The 24,123-nt window shown below is 36.7% G+C and overlaps 1 protein-coding gene across 1 annotated transcript in view; it reads right to left on the bottom strand.

Annotated features, from left to right (window-relative positions):
* ETFA (electron transfer flavoprotein subunit alpha) overlaps window positions 1-24,123 on the bottom strand; it is an 87,165-nt gene that overhangs the window by 9,476 nt on the left and 53,566 nt on the right. The window contains exons 10-11 of the mRNA XM_060154873.1: window positions 8,787-8,852; window positions 1,972-2,052 (exon numbers count right to left, since the gene is read on the bottom strand). Of these exons, the coding sequence (XP_060010856.1) occupies window positions 1,972-2,052; window positions 8,787-8,852 (147 nt within the window). The remainder of the gene's footprint in view (window positions 1-1,971; window positions 2,053-8,786; window positions 8,853-24,123) is intronic.

Genomic DNA, 24,123 nt, shown 5'->3' with positions numbered 1-24,123 from the left:
AAAAATTTTTAAAAGTGCGCTTCTTAAAACACCAAAAATAGCTTGAGAATCTCATGTTGGAAATCAGCTGACTGGATGATCTTTGAGGTCCCTTTCCACTTTTACTGTCCTAGGACTCTGAATGAGATATCTCTTTGATCATGTGCATGCGCACAAACACACACACACACATACAATATAGATACATACACTCTCTCATGTTAATGCACAATGTGTGGGACACCACTGCATCTATCATTGCTACAAAGATAGCAATGATATCCTGCCTTGAGGCAGGAGCATCTTTGTAGCAATGATAGATGCAATGGTGTCCCACACAGTATGAACATCACAAATTTCTGACTGTGTAACACTTCATTCTTTTATCCAGTAAGCCCCGCATGTAAGTAGCAATACATAGTACACAAGCAGACAGAATAACATAACTTAAAATAAACAAAATTACTTATAGATTTACTCAAATATTCTCGAGGAAAAATAAAAGGTAACTACAGTAGATGCCTGTCTGCAAACATATCAACATGATACATGGTTAAGGTTCAGAAAGTGTTTGCTTTCATTTTTAAATTAAAAGGTCTTTATCCCTTTATCTGTATCTCACTGGAACTAAATGCTTTCTACTTGAACAAAGGTATTATTATACAGAAATACAAAAACATTTATCTTTTTCATACTAACTTTTCCTCCCACTGGGATATCTTGGTCAAATGACTGCCGCTACTGTTTGTTCTTACATAGTTGGGCCAGGTCACAGGAGCAGCTAACCTACCTAAACCCTAAATTTCAGATACAGAACCCCAGGATCACAGAAGAGGGGGTGTATTTTTCTCATGCAATATACAAGCTCTTTTGGGAGGGGGGAGGTTCCATGGGGAAAGCTGCCCTATGCCGACCCAGGACAATAGCCCCAATTATAGTCTCTCCATGAAGTCTGGACAATTACTGAATAATTCTGAGCATTTGAAGGGCCCATCTTTCACTAAGCATGAACACACACTTCAAAATACAGATGTGCTCTCAAAGTGTACTCATTAGTTCATCTGGATCATAAACAGTGCTGGAGAAGCCATGGTAATGGGCCAATCCTCTTGCTGGGGAGACCACCCCTGGCTCTGTTCTCAGGTTGCAGCCTCTCCATTAAGGCCCACAGTAGCTCATTATACTTCTATGTGAGGGGTTCCTCACTCCAGTAAACCCAGGGTTGGATGCTACTTTCAGAGCCTCAATTCCTGCATGAGTGATTTCTGCACAAGGTGACCTGGAAGCCAGTAGACAGGCCCTGAGGGACAAAAAGAGGCCAGGCCATGCATAAGCTATGACCTTTAAATGTGGCCAAATGAATATCAGGTGCTCAACAATATCACTAAAGAAATTCTCTCACGGAGAGGGCAAATACAGGGGTGGTAGCAGGGTAGAAGGAACACTCAAAAAAACGAAGAGTGCGAGGAGTGGGAAATAAGTGTCCTTCTCTACAGCTGTCACTGTTAGGAAGGCCTGTGACTCTCAAACACAGCAAGCAGAGCATACCTGCTGAGCAGATAAAGTGGACTTGAGTGCCCACTCATCCCATGAAAAGCTATAGCATCACTAGTAAATCTCTGAATGAGGGGTTATGATGTGAATTTCTTTAAGGTACCTGCCAAATATGGTTCTAGGTTATAATTACTTGAGTCATTTCACACTGTATACTAACTTGGCATATGAGATGCCAAGAGCCATGTGGATATTTGAAAGACAATATGGACTTCTTAAAGGGAAAGTTACAATGCTCTATATAAACATCATATATTAAGCAGAACAACTCTTCACTTTAAGTAGTTCAAAACTGCGTATATTAATATATACATACACAGACAGACACAGATACACAAACACACAATGTTTTCCTATAATAGCTTCCTCCCTGACCAACTCCTGGAGGTTGTTGGATGACAACCTAGATAACAGCCATCACTCTCAAGGCCAACTTACCTTAAATAAATCTGCAACTATTCCATAATCTGCCACTTGAAAAATTGGAGCTTCTGGGTCTTTGTTAATAGCCACAATTGTCTGTGAAACAAAAAGAGTTTGGCCTTTATAAGAAAACATACCACACAGATTGATGGTTCTATTCTAACTTCCCTAACAAATTTGTATTCTTAAAAATGTCTACCATATAAGATTAGTTTGATTAATGTATGCCAATATTGTAAGTTTAGAAATTTCTGGATTGGAACATAACAAGATTATCTCCCACCCCCACCACTAGCCCACTGCAGTATTAAAAAGGTTTTAAATCATTATTTTTTAAAGTTATTTTTTTACTTATAAAAATAAATGTTCTAGGTAAGTAACAAATCAGAGGAGAGGATTCTGGGAAGACAGCCAACTAGGAAGCACTGGGAATCTGTCTCCTCATGTACACTACAACTGAACTGGCAGAATCTTTCTAATGTAACCATTTTGGAACTTTGGAATCTATTAAAGGTTTGCAACTTCCAGTGGAAGACTTGCATGGTAAACTGTAGCTCTTAGCAAAATAGTTGCTACCCACCCCCCAACTCCCAGCCCTAGTGGCAGGTAGCTGTGCACATGTTCCTGGGGCAGCTTTCACACAGCTTACAGGAGCCAGAGTGGGCAAAAAGGACCCTGTTCTCCAAATATTGAGGATCTGTGCTTTGATCATAGAATGCTGCTTCTGATCACAAAGGTGCAAAGAGGACAGTGGCTACTGCTGTTGTACCTTAACCATCATTGTTCATGCCTTCCCCCTCCCGTCAAAGTTATTTCCAGGAGATTTAAAGGATCAGTGCTCTTCATTTTTCTCTTTTTCCCCTTTTGGGAGCCAGACATTAAAGCCTAGGACATTGAAAAGCAAATGCATATCAGGAGAAAACTACAAAGTGACCACACATGCCCAGGGAAAGGCACAGGCTCTGAAAAGACCCAAGAAGACAGTAAGTTTATACCTCAGGTAAATACGTGGCACAGAGACAGCCTACAACAATCAAAAAAACAAGAACAATAATAAGCAAAAACAATAACCAAAAACCCAGCAAACCTGGGGAAAAAGGAGAACCTGATTTCCAGAGATACCACATTATTAGATTCAAGCGTCCAGTTTTCAACAAAAAAAATCACAAGGCATATAAAGAAACAAAAAAGTATGGCCTATTCAAAGGAAAAAAAAAATCAACAGAAACTGTTCCTGAAAAAGACCTGATGGCAGATCTACTAGACAAAGACTTTAAAACAGTCATCTTACAGATGCTAAAAGAACTAAAGAAAGATGAGGAGAAGGTCAAGAAAACAATGTGTGAACAAAATGGAAATAGTGATAAAGAGAAAACCCAAAAACAAACCAAAAAGACATTCTGGAACTGAAAAGTACAAAAACTGAAATGAAAAATTCACTAGAGGGATCCAAAGGCAGACTTGAGCATGCAGGAGAATGAATCAGCAAATTTGAAGACAGGATGATGGAAATTAACAAGCTTGAAGAACAGAAAGAAAAAAGATTTAAGAAAAGTGAACAGAGCCTAAGGCACCTGTGGACCACCATTAAGAGGACCAAAATACCTATGGTGGGAGTCCCAGAAAGAGAAGAGAGAGAAGAGGACAGAGAGAATATTTAAAGAAATAATGGCTGAATATTTAAAGAAATAATTTGATTAGAGATATGAATAGAAACAGCCAAGAAACTCAAAAAACTTCGAGTAAGATGAATTCAGAGGTCCACACCAAGACACAAAATCACACTTTCAAAAGCTGAAGATAAAAAGAGAATCTTGAAATCAGAAAGAGAGAATTGATTTGCTACACACAAGGAATCCTCAATAAGACTATCAGCAGATTTTCCATCACAAACTTTGGAGGCCAGAAGGTGGTGAGCTGATATATTCAAAGTGCTAAAAGAAAAAAACTGTCGACCAATAACCCTATATCCATCAAAACTGTCCCTCCAGTGACTTTTGCAGAAATTGAAAAACTCATCCTAAAATTCATATGGACTCTCAAGGGACCCTAAATAGGACCAATGAAATAGAAGAGGGAGCCCAGGAATAAACCCTCACATATATGGTCAAATGATTTTTGACAAGGGTGTCAAGATCATTCAATGGGGAAAGGATAGCCTTTTCAAAAATGGTGTTGGGAAAACTGGATATCCACATACAAATAAATGAAGTTTGCCCCTTACCTAACACTATATACAAAAACTAACTCAAAGCAGATCAAAGATTTAAACACTAGACCTAAAACTACAAAACTCTAAGATGAAAAACATAGGGCAAAAGCTGAATGATGTTGGTTTTGGCAATGATTTCTTGGATATGACATCAAAGGTATACGCAATGAAAAAACAGACAAATTGAACTTCATGGAAATTTAAAAATTTTGTGGATCCAAAGGCACTATCAACAGAGTAAAAAGGTAACCCAGAGAATGGGAGAAAATATTTCAAATCATATATCTGATAACGGATTTTTAAAAATTAATTAATTAATTTGTTTTTGGCTGTGTTGGGTCTTCATTGCTGCATGTGGGCTTTCTCTAGTTGTGGCGAGCAGGGGCTACTCTTCGCTGTGGAGCACGGGCTTCTCATTGCAGTAGCTTCTCTTGTTGCAGAGCATGGGCTCTAGGCGCACAGGCTTCAGTAGTTGTGGCTCACAGGCTCTAGAGCGCAGGCTCAGTAGTTGTGGCACATGGGCTTAGTTGCTCCATGGCCTGTGGGAGCTTCCCGGACCAGGGCTCGAACCCGTGTCCCCTGCATTGGCAGGCAGATGCTTAACCACTGCATCACCAAGGAAGTCCCATGATACAGGATTAATATACAGAATATATTCAAAAACCTACTAAACTCAACAACAAAAAAACCAAACTACCCGATTCAAAAATTGGGTGAATGACTTCCATAGCCACTTCTCCAAAGAAGATATACAAATGGCCAATAAGCACATGAAAAAATGCTCAACATCACTGATCATTAGGGAAATGCAAGTCAAAACTACAATAAGATACTACCTCAGATCCATCAGGATGGCTACTATCAAAAAAACAGACAAATGCTGACAAGGGTGTGGAAAAATTGGAACCCGTGTGCATTGTTGGTGGGAATGTAAAATGGTACAGTTGCTGTGGAAAACATTATGGTGGTCCCTCAAAAAATTAAAACTAGAATTACCATATGATCCAGCAATTCCACTTCTGGATGCATACCCAAAAGAATTAAAAACAGGGCCTTGAAAACATATTTGTACACCCATGTTCATAGCACCCTTACTCACAAAGGCTAAAACTTGGAAGCAACCCGAGTCTCCATAGATGGACGCATGGATAACCAAAATGTGGTGCATACATACAATGGAATATTATTAGCCTAAAAATGAAGGAAATTCTGACACATGCTGCATGGATTAACCTTGAGGACATTATGCTAAGTGAAATAAGCCAGTCAGAGAAAGAGAAATACCAAATGATGATTCTACTTAAAAGATGTACTTAGAATAGTCAAAATCATGGAGACAAAAAAAATAGAACTGTGGTCGCCAGGAACTGGAGAGTGTGGGGGGAGACTGGGACGTTACTGTTTAATGGGTATGGAGTTTCAGTTTTACAAGACGAAAAGAGTTCTGGAGTTGGATAGTGGTGATGGGTGCACAACATTATGAATGTATTTAATACCACTGACAGTGGGTACACATCTAATTTTACACTTAAAAATGGTTAAGATGGTAAATTTTTTGTGTATTTTACCATGCAAAAAATATTAAGTGCAGTGTACTAAAAAATTTGAATTTTCTGTATATAAATTATACCTCAATAATCTGACTTAAACCAAACAAACCAAATATAACTGGAAAGTTTGGCAGTTCATCGAAAAATTTTAGATATATTGAATGAAAACCATGGATGAAAAATTAATTAACTTATTTTATATTTGGAGTGCTTTATTCAATAAGACAGAAGTCTACTTTATAAAATCATCATGAGATACATATTAGAGTCAATCCTCAGCTTATTTCACTTATAAAATTATTAATATTTTCTATCTCCTATTAACAAGTATATATATTTAAACTTGTGACTATAAATGTTAGATTTCAACTTTAAAAAAGTAACAAATCCATATCCTAATTCCTAATCCATATCCTAATCCTAATAGGCTTTGTAGCTCACTATTTATCCTCCATGTACTGCATTCAATTTAATATTTTAAAATTACTATTCTGGGTCTATGTGAGAATACAAAAGTTAACTATCTAGTCAGCCTGTTAAGATGAACTTTAAAACAAAAAAGTTTAAGTCTTTATGTATGCAGCAAATATAAATAAATGTAATAAAGCAAGTAAATTACGACATCTCCTACAAAAACTACCACAAGTTCTTCTTATCCCCTATAAAATTTTTAAGTGTAAAAGGTTATAATGACAGATCAGTAACAGATTAAGGAGAAATAGTCACTAAAAAAGGTGTTATGTTTACACAATTATTCGATTAACAACAGACTTATTTATAAGTTACAAATAGTTTGGTATTCCCCACAGATGCTTCTAACACCATTGCAATTAAAGTAAAATTAGAGTTTTGACTCTAACATGCTGTTATTTTAATAAAAAGATCATAATAATGTGAATCTCTAGAAGAAAAATTAAGTACTTCCCTGCCTATTATACCATCTCATGAAAACAGCTGGAACACCTTTTTAAAGTATTTTGATATAGTCTGACTTAAAATATAGGCTACATGACATTATGTGTAATTCCCCTAGAGGGGCCCTGAGGCGGAATATTCCAGAATATCTGAAACTGGCACACACTGTAGTCCAGGTAACTAGTGATCCAGAGAAACATGCCATATATATTAAAGTATGGTCAGAGACGATAAACGAGGGTTTCAATATGAGCCTCAAATCCAAAGTCACAAGGACAAACATTTTGAATCACAGGCATTGATTTGCATCGAGGTGTTTCTCTTCTGGGAATATGTAGCCTGCTTCACAGCTACTAGCAGAGATTTATTAAATTAACGATGGTTAATGATTTTCCTGGAGGCCACCTAGTCAAACGTCTGACAGTTTAATCATCTGAAAGCTTTTTCATCCCACTATATAAAAGTTATTTTTAAAGAAAGAGCACGTAACTGTGGAAAAGGAACCACTATAGTATTTAAGAAAAAAGATTTGGGCTGTTCACAGTTTTTCAGATTACTAAAAGAATATTCCTGAATTATCAACTGCAAATAACTATGATAAAATCTTACTTGCACCTTAGAGCTCTTTTAATATGTCCCTATAAATGCATGTTCTTCTTCCTTACAGACCTTTTAAAGCACAGACTGTATTCAACCATATTAATATGTATACAGTTCCATCAAATTTCATATTCTTTTAACTAGACCACAATGCTAACTAAAACTACAGCTTATACTCAATGCAACTATCAGATTTAAACCAATCACTTAATATTCCATTTTAGAGCTTAACCAAAATTACAACCTAAGACTGCTGTGTCTCCCGCACAAGACAGTGATGGCAGGGACTATGTCTTTTTCATTTGAGCATCTCCAGCATCTAGTACAAAGTACACATGTTTAATAAATATTTGTTGATGGCATGGAGAGACAAATTCTTGGCTCAAGTTTATTCTTATGGATTGTTCCCCAACACTGGTCTCCTTACTTCAATTATTCTTTTTGCTTTGACTAGTCCAGTTCTCCCAATCCAGCCCTGTTGGCATGTAATGAGAACTTTCACCAAGACCGTCTAGGCAGGTAGAGTCTTTTATTTTAGAGAAGCAGAATTCTAGATATGTCTGAACTGGCCCAGCTAAAAATATTTTTTAAGGTTGCTGGTGTTGGAGTGGTTTTTTTCCTCTAATGCAGCAATAACATTTTCCCCATTGGCACTGCTGTTTTCAGAGCTCAGTAAAGAAACCTGCCATCCAACTGTGAAATCTGACTGATTTGGGGCCAATTCATTTAGAGGTTACAAGGAGGTAGTGCATGCATCTTTTCAAGTTAGAAGTTAAACCTATTAAAAGTTTTATTACCTTTTATATCAAACTTCCATCTGAATGGATAAAAGCAGGAGTGTCAGAGGCATCTCTGACTTCATGAAAGACTAAGTTCATAATTCAAACTGTGCATTGTTATGCATGAATTAATGTGTCATATTCTGAAATATATGTTCACAGAGTCATCACACATAGAGTCCAAGTAGCAAGTTAAAATCAAGTGTTTCCTCTATACACTGTATTTCTGACAATTACTGAGGTTTTGAGACACTCCAATCCAAAACATGTCAGTCGCAATTTAGTAACAACCCAAGAAGAGGGGCCTTGCTGAGGTATGAGGGTGGAACCATTAGGGGACTAGGGTGAAGCAGAGAGAGAATCAGGCATCAGAACCTCATAAACTAGGTAAGTCAGAACCTCATCAAGTTGTTTTCACCCCACATTTTCTATCCATAGATTGTCAGAGCTGAAAGGGATCTTAGAGATCATCACCCAACACCTGCATTTGGCAGACACAGAACTGAGGTACCAATAGGACATGTCACATGGTAAGTTGGCAGTGGAGCTGGGATTCAGGTTCACACCTCTTTCCATGACATAGCACTGCCTCTCCTACCAATGGTACATCTTCAGGCAGGGTACAGCAGCGTATTTATCTTTCAGTTCCTAGATTTGTGTTCATGTGAATGGTTCCACTATACACACTATAACTACATAGAAACATACCAGTCAAACCCAAGTTTTAAAATATGAAAACTTTTCCTCTTAGCATCTTTATTGTTGTGTAGTTACCTTGCTGTCTTTCATCCCAGCTAAATGTTGGATGGCTCCAGATATTCCTACAGCAATATAAAGTTCCTGAAACAAAAGAGACCATATCATTAGTATGTATTTATATTATATTATACCTTCCAAAGTATTTGCTATTAGCAACTCGAGTCTTACACCAAAAGTATTTTAAATAGAATAGATGCAATATGTATTACTTAAATTATGCTTTCTTCCTTCTCTGATCTCCCTAACCCATAGTCCTCATTTTCCTCTGAATTCCTATAGTAGTGGTGGTATAATAATAAATACAAGGATAATGAGAGTTATTGAGCATTAACTATGTGTCAACCACTGTGCTAAGCATTTTACATCAACTGTTTCACTTAATCTCACAATTTCCTGTGAGGTAGCACTTTTTTGTCTATGCTACTCATTTGGATAACCACACTTCAACTCATCACTCTGTATGTAACCATTCACAATACACACACATTGTATATAAACATATAGACACATACACTTACACATATTAAAATATATTTTGACTTAATTGTTTGCCTTCTCATGGATATTTGTGGAAGTGGTAATTAGGGTATATTTATTAAGCTTCATATTTAGAAAAACCAAAAATACAAATCAGTCTCAAGAGTCATCACACACACACAATCTCCTTAACTAAAAAATAACAAATTTTTCAAAGGCATAGAATGAACCTTTGTATTTCTAACGCCTAATAAATGGGTCACCGCACTGTAGTTTCTAAGTAAATGTTGATGATATTTGCATCTCTTCCTACCCCTCTGCCCCCACTAATTACAAAGGGAATGATGACTTACTGCTGCTCTCTGTCCCTTTATCTAAAAATTTTAAAGTATCCATGTTTGACAAGTAAAATTCACTATCATCATGGAAAACTGACTTAATAAGTGCTTAATTAAAAGAGCTTAGCTGCTCTATTCTGTCTAGTAGGGATAATTAAAGCTTCAACTGAAAAGCTTTTCCCACATATAAACTGAACTAACAAGTCCTGGCTTGGATAGGGGGTGCACCTACCATGTAACCAAAATAACACTACAGTTTTGTCACAAATGACAGTAAAGTTTCTCCTCAATATGAATAACATGGAAGGCATTGAAGGTGGCTCTGTCACACTCAGTTTTATTACAGGGCAGATACTTCGAAGTCAGTGACAGTGTCAGGTGGTCCCACTTTGTTTTCTGTACTGCTCATAATCTTATTTATGAGCATTGGAGCTTTTTAAAAAAGCTCTCCAGCATTGGACCTTTCTTAAAAAGCTCCCCACTATGCTATAATGTATAGCTAGAGCTGAGGCCCAGTAAAACAGATGATCCTCAGCTCTTGTGCAGCTTGAAACCTGTAACTCGACACAGCACACTGACAGCATATCTCTGGGTCTCATCTTTAAAGGCATAAAGTGTCCATTGCTTCTAGAGCAGTGAGATACACTGTGTACCCCGGAAAGGACACAACCTAGCCCCCATTGTGAGTTAATCATCTAAAAATCTAAAATGAGCTGGGCTTGTTTTCTGATTCAACTTGCTCTATAGTTAACCATCAAAAGCCTGAAGATAAGAAAGAGCAATTTGGCCTAAAGAGACTGTATCTTAGGGTGGAGGGTATACTGCAGAAAGTAAAATGTATGGGTGAGGATAAAAAGCAATCCCATGCTCCATGATTCTATCTTAAACATAATCCAATGTGTCAATTATGATCATACACAGCTGGACAATACAATAAGGCCCTGTCATTATACTGTCTTACCAGACATGGACACTCACATGAGTAATAAACAAGCACCACTATTTTCCATTGAAGATTTTACAGGTAACTTCAATTGATAATTTTAGCATCATTTCAGTTTATTCTGACTAGCATTTCTTTCAAGAAAGAACATTCATTAAATTATTAATCAAAATATACTTACTAAATCCTACATTCAGGAAAACCAGGCCAAAAGTTCTAATGTAAAGATTTTTAAAGTAAGATATTTAGACAGACACTGTCTCACTAACCACTCTTTTAAGTATATTCTCAAAGCAAGTATTGGGAAGGATCAATAGTTCTGTAAATGAGTCTTTCTGACATACATGTCTTCATTAAAATTCAGCCAGTTTGGGCTTCCCTGGTGGTGCAGTGGTTGAGAATCTGCCTGCCACTGCAGGGGACATGGGTTCGAGCCCTGGTCTGGGAAGATCCCACATGCCGCAGAGCAACTGGGCCCGTGAGCCACAACTACTGAGCCTGCACTCCGCAACGAGAGGCCCGTGCACCGCGATGAAGAGTGGCCCCCGCTCACCGCAACTAGAGAAAGCCCTCGCACAGAAACGAAGACCCAACATAGCCAAAAATAAAATAAATAAATAAATTTATTTTTAAAAAAAGAAAATTCAGCCAGTTTTAAAAGCTGCTCCATTTGTATTATAAAATGCTAATAAAAAATGCTGATTCACTCTGGCACTACACATCAACATAAATACGATATAAATGAAATTTACTTTAAACCCCCTGAGAAATGAATACTGTTGGCTTTATCCATAAATGTCACTAAGGAAATAACAGATTCTAGGGCAAAGGAAACCAAAGGCAAGTGGTTCCAGGGTCATTCCCTCCTTTCTGACCAGCATAAATTGCCCAAATAGGTCCACATGACCAACAGGACCTTATTTTATACTATCTTGCAAACATGGTTCTCTTAATAAATATAAGAGCTTTGAAACAACAGCCCTGAACAAGTCCTGAGATTTTGGCTGCTGTTCTGAGATCTGATAGCTCTCTTAAGGCAGGAAGAGAGGCTTTTTTCTTCTTTTTTAAAAAACATGTACAGGCAATTAGACTAGTGTCATAGGATGCTTCCTCATGGTTCAGAAAGCATTTCTGTATTTCAATAATAATAATTAGTATGTACAAAACTCTCCACAGATGCTAATTTATGGAGCACTTTAGACACTGCTTCACAACATAACAAGGCAATGCCTGCCCTGAGGCACTTTCTTTCTAAATCAGATAGTAAGATAATTTGGAGAGAAAATGAGAGGCGATGTTGGAGGGGAGAACAGCAATTAAGGGTTCAAGAAGAGGTGGGATTAAAGAAAGGAACAGACACAAAAGGAAGGAGGGGTAGTCCTGGAGATAAAATCCTAGTAGCCTTTACAAAGGGAGGGAAATCTTGAAGAGTGAGAGACTAGGACAAACTACACAGCTGGGTGGATCATCCTGCAATTCAAGGATGGAGACTGGTGGGAAGAAATAAAGCCACAGAGCAGTAAGAGAACCAGAGGTTATTCTGATATATAAAGAAGGGACAGCACCTTCTTCAATACAAATTCTGGCAGAAGTAAACACAAATCTCTCTTCCTTTGCCAAAGCCTAAAAAAGACTACAGCTGTAGACTCATCCAAAGAACTTACGGGCAGATGTCTAAACTACTCTAGAGTGGGCTCAGATAAAAACAAGAACGGGGCTTGGAAACTTCTGCATCCAGTGTGGTTAACAGAGGTTTGCAAGAGGAGCATATTATTGTTGTTTAGAATCTAGGCTCTGGAATCTCACTGCTACGTTTAAATGCCAGTTCAGCCACCTAACAGACATGAGACCGTGGGCCAATTATTTAACCTCTCTATGCCTCAGCTTGCTCATCTGAAAAACTGGGATTCTAAGAATCCCCACTTCATAGGGTTACTGTAAGGCTTCAGGTCTTAGCATAAGTATCTGGTTTCCCAAGACACTGGTGTGACACTCATGAATTGAGATTTGCTCAAACATTGATTTTCTCAGCCCACTGGGTGACCAGTGGACTCCTGGGGTGGTCCCAGGGCTACCATGTACAGCTGAGCAGGCTGTATACTGAACAGCTCTGAAGGGAGGTATCATTCATATCATAGTCGTTAAAGATCTGCATTTTATTACAATAATTTTCCAACAGATGGCAGTAAAGTAACTTGAGAAAGGGGTACTTTTTTCCTAATTCATACAGAAGAGTTGTATGGACTAGTAGAAGTGCAGGGCAGCAAGAACCCCCTGTGGTACAAACACTGTCATTGTCTTAAGGATGCCATAACATGGTTTTACTGTTGTTGGTACAGTTATACGTTACAGGCAATATAAAGACAACTAATTCTTTGTCCTGTGTTCTCGTGAAGCTCACAGTCTAACAATGTAGGTTAAGGTAAGATAATAAAAATCTGTAATTCATTACAGGAAAAAATCATGGTGTGATAGAGCTCTGGTCTCTTATGCAACCCCTTACTTTCTGTTCCTGCCACCGAGAAGTGGAAAGGCCTTTACAAGCAGGAAGCAGTTCGCAGGATGACAGTCCTCTGTAGTCATTTCTATCCTCTACCAAACAGGAGTCCACTTTTATATCCATCTGTTCCTGTTCCCTTAGTCCTTCAAACAAAATAAGCTTTTAGAAGAAGTTTTATTGATCCTAGCCTGATGATAAATCTGTATGTCTGAAAACAGAAAGACTGGAATGAAATCTTAACACTTTTACAGAAATCTAACCAACCTGTGGAATCGACATGGTCAGAGTATTCCCTGGTGGATGATTTGGGTTTGGGCTGCTTTCTTCAGAAAGTATGTGCTAACATCATTCTCCTGCTTTACCCAAACCTTGTGCAGGAAATCTGGAATTCCAAGAGGTATTTATTTCTGAGTCCTGCTCTCTAGAGGATTCTGGTGCAAAAGCTAAGGAGAAAATTTTCTTATTTCCTCATTGTGATTTTTGCCTAACGTTATTAAATCCAAGAGATATACAATATGATGTGAGCTACATAATTTAAGATTTTCTATTAGCCTCATTAAATAAAGTAAAATGAAATAGGTGAAACCAATTTTAATAATATAATCTCAATTAAGACTAGCCACATTTCAAGGGCCCAATAGCCACATGTAGCTTAGTGGTTACCATGCTGGACAGCACAGATCCAAGATGATTTAAGAGCAAGCTAAAGAAGGGAATTCCCTGGAGGTCCAGGGCCCACTGCTGAGGGCCTGGGTTTGATCACTGGTCAGGGAACTAAGATCCCACAAGCCATGAGGCATGGACAAAAAAATCAAAAACAAAAAAACAAGCAAACAAACAAAAACAAGCTAAAGAAGAGCCTTCTTGTAAGCTCTAAGAGGTACTGTAGAGCATAGTTTGATAGTAGACCTCAGGATAGAATGACATTAGTCTCTTGTGTCAGCTTTGCTTGTATTATCTCAGAACAAGAACATTTATAGGTTGTTCAAACTCTGTGAAAGAACCAAAAAGGAAAGTCAGCAGAATGACGAAGCTGAAGATGAGTGTAAGAGACATGAGACAGCAAGATTAAACAAGGGAGCAGCCAATAGAGACACAAATAGATGACAAAAATCCATCAGTTTTCAGGTACAGTAGACCATCATAGGAAAACCAAAAGCAGATGAAAATGACTGGTTTAAAAACAGTAAATTTATACTCTGAAACTAATTATCAAATTTTGTTCTCTAGTAAGATATTTTTTCTTAAAATTTTAGAAAAACCTGAAAAATCTATCCTGAGCAGCTCACAATTCTTAAAAAAGGGTACAGGCATACTGTGGAGATTTTGCGTGTTCTAGACTACTGCAATAAAGTGAGTATCCCAATAAAGCGAGTCACAGAAGTTTGTTTCCTAATGTATATAAAAGTATGTTTACACTCTACTGTAGCCTATTAATTGTGCAATAACTTTATGTCTAAAAAAACAACATACCTATCTAAATTTAAAAATACTGTATCGCTAAAAAAATGCTAACCATCATCTGAGCCTTCAGCAAGCCATAGTAGTTAACATTGAAGGTGACTCTTCACAGATCACCATAACAAATAGAATAAGATCAGAGACAGATGGGTTCAGATCCTGGTTCTTCCACTTAACATCTGTGTTCTCAGGTAGGTTACTTAACCTCTCAAAGGCTCAATCTCCTCGTGTAAAATGGAGATAAATACCTGCAGCTAATAAGGATTGCTGTGATTATTAAATAATAGAATGCATGTGATGTGCTCAAGATATTAGACATTAATGCTATTATTATTATTACTGAATGATCACTAAATCTTTAAACTAGAAGGCATTAGACAACCAACTACCATATAAATTCCACTTTAAACTACTTAAGTAGTTTACTATTGTAATAGTAACTATTACTATCTCAAGGCAAGTTGTTACTTAACTTGATACAATTCTTCTGGGATAATGTACTGAGGAAATTTCTTTTTATTGATATTTATTAGTTTCTGTTTTGCATTTAGTACTAGCTGTAAAGTTTGAATTTCTGCCCAACTTTCTAGACAGTGCTGGCCGGCCTAGGAAGTTGAGGTGAGTTTCTTTACAAAATTCTAACACAATCTTCATACAGGTACCAAGACATGTCAAATTGGTCATACAAAAAATACATATATCAAGTTGAAATTACACTTTTTTTTCTAGAATTGGAACAGTATTCTGCTGCAGCAACTTCAGATCTGCTTTACTTTAAACAAAGTAGAAAGGAAAGATTTAAACATTTACTTTTTTGTTTATATGAAATATGGCTATGAGAGGAGTAGTTAAATCTGTAGCTTTCCAAGTAGAAAAACCAGGCCAATATTACTTCATCTCTTTAAAAATCAGGTTTAAAATATCTTTCCTACCAAGTCTCCCTTTCTAAATAGAGTTGGGGAAGGAATGTAAAAAACTACATTTATTCAAAGATAAAAAATTTTAAAGACGTCACATAAGTAGTTCTCACTAGAGTTCAGCAATCCAATGTTATGTGCTCAAAAACAATACCCTATGACTACCTCAGACAGGACAAGTTTTACAGAATGGCACATGCTCTCTCAACCTTGTTTACTCAGAAGACTACAGAGACATAAACTTAAACAGCAACTGTTACAGCTAAAACACAACACATACACAGGACAAATGCCAGGTTAGGAGTTAAATGGAATTCATCATAACAAATAATGAACGTCTCTTTAAGAAGTAGATTAACTGAATTATGTTTTCTAATTAGGGCAAGTCTCCTGTGCATTAATATTGCTATATTTCATCCTGCTGCTCATTTAAAAGGCCAAACTATTTCCTCTGTTTGCCAAATTGTGTTTAAGTCTCTTCTCTTTTTGGAAGAGGCCCCAAAACGCAAAGCACAACTATCTGTGGCTCTTTTCTCAAACAGCTCTCTGCCTATATTATGAAATTCTCAGGCAGGATTATGGCTAAACTGAGTTTTACATGAATAGAGAACTTTACCCATACTCTTGGTTTGAAGCTGAAAGTATGTCCCATCCATCAGACAATGCTCCTATACTAGGACTAACTCAGGTTTTATCAGGATTCAAGATGGCATAGTAATCATCACAACTACATGAATTGTCTATAATATTGCCAGTAACCATATTCTACTTTATATACATTAACTCACTTAACTATGACAACTCTAAGGGGTGGAAATTCTTCTCATTTTACAGAACAGAAAGCACAGGCTCAGGCAGGCCTGCTGAGTTGTTCAAAGTTATATACACCTAGTAAAAGGCAGGCTTCTTAACCTTTAATTTTTCTTAAGAGAATATTTTGACAATAAATTTTTAATATTTATTTTGCAATTAAATGCTTAGCATTTATGTAATTAGCTTCTATACCAATTCACAGATTTTCTACGGTGGGGAGATATTCTTCAAGTATACCTAGAATGATAGAAAGCAAAGCATATTATATAAAATTATTATATAAAATTATTCAGATGATTAAATTACAATGAAATATTTGGGTGTATGACATCAAAATATTTAGATATACAATCAGTCCATTACAAACTTTGCATTTTAGCAGATCAAATAAAAATTTTGACTATAAAATTTTTTATCAGTAAGGTTTTTTAACTGACATGGTTAGTTAGATCATGCTAAATTATATATACCTATATAGAATTTTGGAGTACTAAGGAACCTCTACGAATTTAGGCATAATCTTTTTATTTAATCAATGAAAAAACAGAGGCCCCAAAAACCAAAGCTGGCAATTGAACCTGACTTCCAAGTACTATTCTTTTCACTCACCAAGCTACCTCTTTCCCAAAATTACTAAGAAGGCCATTGTTTGTGCACAGCCTTTCTTGATGATTATTTAATCTAAAATTATTAAGATAACTTCTGTGCCAAGGAGCTTATGAAAGGTACAATGTAACCAGAGGAACACAGTTTGGAGGTTCTTCAAAAAGCTAAACAGAGAATTACCATGTGACCCAGCAATCCCACACCTAGGTATACCACCCAAAAGAATTTAAAACAGGGACTCAAACAGATATCTGTATGTGAATGTTCATAGCAGCATTATTCACAATAGCCAAAAGGTGAAAACAAAACAACGCAAGTATCTATCAACAGATAAATGGATAAACAAAATGTTCATGGGGGCTTCCCTGGTGGCGCAGTGGTTGAGAGTCCACCTGCCGATGCAGGGGACACGGGTTTGTACCCCAGTCCGGGAAGATCTCACATGCCGCAGAGCGGCTAGGCCCGTGAGCCATGGCTTCTGAGCCTGCACGTCCGGAGCCTGTGCTCCGCAACGGGAGAGGCCACAACAGTGAGAGGCCCGCGTACCGCAAAAAAAAAAAAATGTTCATGGACTATTACTGAAATATTTTTCAGCCATAAAAAGGAATGAAGTTCTGACACACGTTACATGGATTAAATCTGAAAACATGCTAAAAGAAGACAGTCACAAAAGGACAAATATTGTATGATTCCACTTTTATGAAATATCTAGCATAGGCAAAATCATAGACACATAAAGTAGATTAGGCATTACCAGGGACTGGGGTGGGAGGGAATGGGGAGCTACTGCTTAATGGGTATAGAGCTTCTGTTTGGGGCCATGAAAACTTTGGGGAATAGACAGACAGTGGTTATGGTTGCACAACATTCTGAATGTAATTAATGCCTCTGAATTGTACATTTAAAAATGGTTAAAATGGTAAATTTCATTAGATTTTACCACAATAAAATCATCAAAAAGTAATTTCCTTGACAGAATCCTTTACATAATTATCCGTCTTCAAAACACTTAATTCTAGAATCCTATGGTTTCAACAACTATCAAAAGTAAATAGTTCAACATAACATTAAAAAAATAACAATAGGTGAAACCAGGTAAAAGATTGATGGGAATTATCTGTACTATTTTTGCAATTTTTCTGTAAATCTAAAACTGTTCTAGAATGTTTTGTTTTGTTTTTTTAAAAAGCAACTAGAGTTTTCTGTGAAGTTCAGCCCAAGTTACACAAAGACTCCTTGAAGCACATTTTAAAGTTATAAGAATTGGAGCAGAGCTAGTAATGTAGAAAAGGGAAGTGCCTATAACACAATAATAAATTTACTATTCTTCCAACCTTACTGGAGACCTTCTAAGTAATCTCACTTTAAGGAAATGGAAGATATTCCCCTGCCCCAAATACCATTTCCCAAATTCCTTTACAGACTAAGTTTAGTTAATATTAATATATAATTATATTAAAATAAGTTATTAAAATGTTTTATACAAGATCCAAGTACTCATGTCTTTGGCCCTAAAGTAAGCACAAGGATTGAATTACATACTCTAACTGATCAACCATCATTAAATAAACATTTCCTTTTAGTACAGTGTCTTATGTTCTCTGACATGAATGTGCATGTTTATCTTATCAGAAACTACACATGAGAAAAAAATTAGCTTTTATATGAAAGAACCAAAAATACAGTTAGAATAAGAATAAAAATTTAGAATAGTTTTATTCAAGTTGCCACACCACGACAACTACAACAAAGATTTGCTGTCTACTCTTACTGATTTTCGTGCCAGCTGTTAAATGAGATTGACCACCTACATGTCAATTATATCAGTGGAATCTTTTTTTAAAGTTCTAATATATACATTAAAAAATTCAATTGTCTCTCCAAAACTTAAAAAATTTAACTTTATATATAAAGTAGTAATGGATAAAAAACCTGGCTGATATTTGTCCTCTGAAATAAATGTTTAGAGAAATCAGTCTAATAAAAATTAGCTAAGTAAATAAAGCAAAGATTTAATTAGAACCCAAAGATACAATTACAACTAACTTTTAGCAAAGAAGTTTTTAACTACTGCACAACCAAACTATTTATACATCCAAATCACAGTTTATTAGTTCTACAACTTCTCCTTTGTCATTTTAAGCTTCACTGTAAGGGCTTCGATCATCCAGGCCATGTAATTACCTTTAAGAAGCATGCTTAGGGTGTTTTCTGGACTACAGGTCCATACAGCATTTCTCTTTGTCCTCTTGGGAATAGAACATCAATTGCTTTCAGCTAAATGCACTCACATATGAATATTTTAGTACAATTTAATGCTTCTACACCAACCCCAAAGGAACAGAGCATCAATTTGTGAACACTGTTCTCTTGGAGTTAAAAGCCAAGCTGGATAATGCAGTATGAAAGGGGTTGTCAATCTTTAGCTTTTTAGCAAGTCAGAAAAGCAGTCCATAAATTCAGTTCCAGCTGTGTACAAATAACTCCATAAAATTTATTCATACACAGATTTTTCAACATTAGTGAAATTTTTCAAGAGAACCCCGAAACAAAATTTCTTGTCTTGCTAAATTCTCCCCAAAACTGCTTCTTCATCTAGTAACTATTCACCTTGTCTTACAATTATAAATGAACCACTAATCTGTTAGTAAAATACCAAAATACAGACAAAGTAATCTACTTCCACTAAGTGTAAAAACACATTTTCCTGGCATTAGGTAACAGATTCTTTAATGACTGCAATAAGCTTATATGTTTGGATGATTAGGAGCATAAAGTCATCAATAGGGCTTCTAAAAAGCAATCCAGAAAAAAAGTTAAATGGGAACTACCACTAACTATGACAAGGCTTAAAAAGCCATATTCATTAAATTCTAGTCAGAGCATAAATCTGACACTCTGTTAAGCTCAACACATGTTAATTAATGTCCTAACAAACCATCAGGTATTAGTTAAAGAATTCAATACCTCTTCATGATTTCAAAACAAACAAACTTTCAGCTAACAAGGATTTATAATAGTAATGATAAAAATAGCTAATTCACAGTACTTATACTATATGCCAGGCACAGTTTTAAGTGTTTTACATATACTAACTCATTAAATCTTTAGAACTACCATATGAAGTATACAGACTGTTACTATCACCATTATACAGCTGAAAAAACTGTGGCACAGAGAAGCTAAGTGATCTGTCCAAGGTCACACAGCAAGCAAGTGGTAATACTAAGAACTGAATTCAGACAATCTGGCTACAAAGTCTGGACTGTTAACATTTTTAACCATTATATGACACTGTCTATTGTAGGAAACTACTTTAACATCATACCTAGTGGTGAAACACTAGAATTCCCTTGAAAATAAGAGATAGGGATGTTTATCAATCAAAACTCCAACTGTGGAGCTTGACAAATTAATTCTAAAACTGTGAAGAATGGCAGAGAGCCAAAAATGGCTAAGACGATTTTGGAGAAGAATGAGGGAGAGGGGTATTGCCCAACTAGATAATTTTATTATAAAGCTTTAGGTGCAGTATTGGTACAATGATAAACAACTGATGGATAGAACAGAACAGGGAACACAGAAATAGACTTGTGCATATATGTAAACTTGATATGTAAGAGGTAACACTGTAGATCAGTGGGGGAGAAAGGAAATGTGTAATAAATGATTAGCTACATGAGGAAAAATTAAATAGTTACTTCACACCAAACAAAAAATCAAATCAAGTAGATTATAAACCAAAATGGGAAAAGCAAAACTTTAAAACTTTTAAGAAAACAAATACTGATTAATATTGTTAAGACCCTGTCTTAGGAAAGAGTCCTTAAATAAGACACAAAAAGCACATATCAAAAAAGAAAAACTGTTCAACAATGTTAAAATTATAAGCTTCTGTTTATCAAAAAATATGATTTAAAAAATGGAAAAGACAGCCAGAACTGAGAGGAAATGTAACATACATAACAAAAGATTAGTATCTAGAATATATAAAAGAACATCCAGAAATTGATAAGAAGACAGACAATTCTATAGAAAAATGGGCAAAAAAGATATAAACAGGAAACTCAGAGAGGGAAAAAACCATGAATGGACATTTAGCATATGAAAAGATCCCTCACTAATAATCAGGGAAAAGCAAATTAAAAAACACAGTGAGATTTCATGCCCATAAGACTAGCAAAACTTTTTAAAAATCGTAGTAAAACATAACTAACAAAGAAGTTACCATTTTAATCATTTTTAAGTGTAGTTCTGTAGCATTAAGTGTGTTTGCCTTGCTCTGCAACCATCACCACTACCTATCTTTGGAACTATCATCTATCTCTAGAACTGCAAAACCTTAAAAAAGAGAAAATACCAAAATACAGAGATGATGAGAATAAAGGTAAATTTTATAAACTGTTGTTAAGTGTAAATAACCACTTTGGAAAATAATTTGTCAATATCTGGTAAAGCTAGACATTTATTGGTAACTAAGCTATTCCACCCTTAGGCATACTTCTCTAGGGAAATACTAACATACAAGGAGACATTTAAGAATCTTTATAGCAACATTACTTGTAATAGCAAGAATTTATAGACTACCTAAATAAAATCCATTAATAGGAATATGGTGGAGTTATATTTATATACTAGAATACCATAAGTCAATGTAACACAAATGAAAAGATGCTACCCGCATTAAATGAATGAATCTCACAAACAAAACTGACTAAAAACAGGATAAAGAACACATACAGTAAACAAAGCGGGTATAGAGGGAATATACCTTAACATAATAAAGGCCATATATGAAAACCCCACATGTAACATCATACTCAACAGTGAAAAGCTGGAAGTTTTTCCTCTAAGATTAGGAGTAAGACAAGGACGCCCACTCTCACCAATCTCATTTGATATAGTATTAAAAGTCCTCACCACAGCAATTAGGCAAGAAAAAGAAATAAAAGGCATCCAAAGGCATTCCTTGGAAAGGAAGAAATAAAACTGTCTCTATTTGCAGATGACATGATATTATATACAGAAAACCCTAGCTCTCCCGCCCACCTGGCAGTGGTGCATGGAAGGCAGGGGTGTGGACCCCGGCCTGCCTTTGGTCTTCCACCACTGCCTCTCATGCCATGGGCACTCTAGCCTCACTGCACGTCTCATGACAGGCCCTCCCCACAGTGGGGTAAGGGCGGGGGTGTCCTGCCACCACCATGCACCCCCCTCAGTGTGTGAGAGCATCTCGCCCTGCCCTCAGTGGTGCCCCTGCAGTGCTCCGGGTTGCCCCTCAGTGGCCCAAGCTGTGGCATCATTTCCCATTGCCAGCAAGGCCCTCGCGTCCCCACCACGATGGTACGACCATTGAGCAGCTCTCTCGGGATATTGAGAGGTCTTTTCCAGAGATGTTCATGAATGGGCTCCTTTCCATCCTAGAGGTCGACCTGAATAGATTCTCATCATTCTATGTGATTTTAAGGGCACCAATCAGGCACCAGAGGGGGACCATGGACACCTAAGGGGACGGGAGGAACCCCCAGTGACTGGCTTCCGGGATCTTGGTGCCCAGGCTGGAGGTATGGCCCAAGCTCCTGTGGTGGGAGCTCTGAGTCCAAACTGCTGGACTAACAGAGAACCTCAGACCCCAGGGAATATCAATCGGAGTGAGGCCTCCCAGAGGTCCTCATTTCAACACTAAGACCCAGCTCTATCCAACTGCCTGCAAACTCCAGTACTGGACATCTCAGGCCAAACAACCAGTGAGACGGGAATACAGCACCACCCATCAAAAAAAAAAATGAAATGACAAAAAAATATGTTACAGACGAAGGAGCAAGGTAAAAACCTACAAGACCAAATAAATGAAGACAAAATAGGCAACCTACCTGAAAAAGAATTCAGAGTAAAGATTGTAAAGATGATCCAAAATCTCGGAAACAGAATGGAGAAAATACAAGAAACATTTAACAAGGATCTAGAAAAACTAAAGAGCAAACAAACAATGATGAACAACACAATTACTGAAATTAAAAATACTCTAGAAGGAATCAATAACAGCATAACTGAGGCAGAAGAACGGATAAGTGAGCTGAAAGATAAAAGGGTGGAAATAACTGCCAGGGAGCAGAATAAAGAAAAAAGAATGAAAAGAATTGAGGACAGTCTCAGAGACCTCTGGGACAACATTAAACACACCAACATTCAAATTATAGAGGTCCCAGAAGAAGAAGAGAAACAGAAAGGGACTGAGAAAATATTTGAAGAGATTATAGTTGAAAACTTCCATAACATGGGAAAGGAAATAGTCAAACAAGTCAAGGAAGCACAGAGAGTATCATACAGGATAAACCCAAAGAGAAACATGCTGAGACACGTATTAATCAAACTATCAAAAATTAAATACAAAGAAAAAATATTAAAAGCAGCAAGGAAAAGTAACAAATAACATACAATGGAATCCCCAAAAGGTTAACAGCTGATTTTTCAGCAGAAACTCTTCAAGCCAGAAGGGAGTAGCAGGAGGTATTTAAAGTGATAAGAGAAAAACCTACAACCAAGATTACTCTACCAAGCAAGGATTTCATTCAGATTCGATGGAGACATTAAAACCTTTACAGACAAGCAAAAGTTAACAGAATTCAGTACCACCAAACCAGCTTTACAACAAATGCTAAAGGAACTTCTCTAGATACACAAGAGACGGAAAAGACCTACAATAACAAACCCGAAACAATTAAGAAAATGGTAATAGGAACAAACATATGGATAATTAACTTAAATGTAAATGGATTAAATGCTCCAACTAAAAGATATAGACTGGCTGAATGGATACACAGACAAGACCCGTACACAACCTGGCTACAAGACACCCACTTCAGACCTAGAGACACATACAGACTGAAAGTGAGGGGATGGAAAAAGATGTTCCATGCAAACGGAAATTGAAAGAAAGATAAACAATAATGCTACTAAATAACCAAGACACCACTGAAGAAATCAAAGAGGAAATAAAAAAACACCTAGAAACAAATGACAATGAAAACATGACGACCCAATACCTATGGGATGCAGCAAAAGCAGTTCTAAGAGGGAAGTTTATAGCAATACAATCCTACCTCAAGAAACAAGAAACATCTCAAATAAACAAACTAACCTTACACCTAAAGCAATTAGAGAAAGAAGGAAAAAAAAAACCCCAAAATTAGCAGAAGGAAAGAAATCATAAAAATTAGATCAGAAATAAATGAAAAAGAAATGAAGCAAACAATAGCAAAGATCAATAAAACTAAAAGTTGGTTCTTTGAGAAGA

The sequence above is a fragment of the Lagenorhynchus albirostris genome, chromosome 1 (assembly GCF_949774975.1).
Source record: "Lagenorhynchus albirostris chromosome 1, mLagAlb1.1, whole genome shotgun sequence".
In the NCBI taxonomy this organism is placed as follows: Eukaryota; Metazoa; Chordata; class Mammalia; order Artiodactyla; family Delphinidae; genus Lagenorhynchus; species Lagenorhynchus albirostris.
Note: the sequence above shows the minus strand (reverse complement) of the source record. Positions and strands in the feature narration are given on the sequence as shown.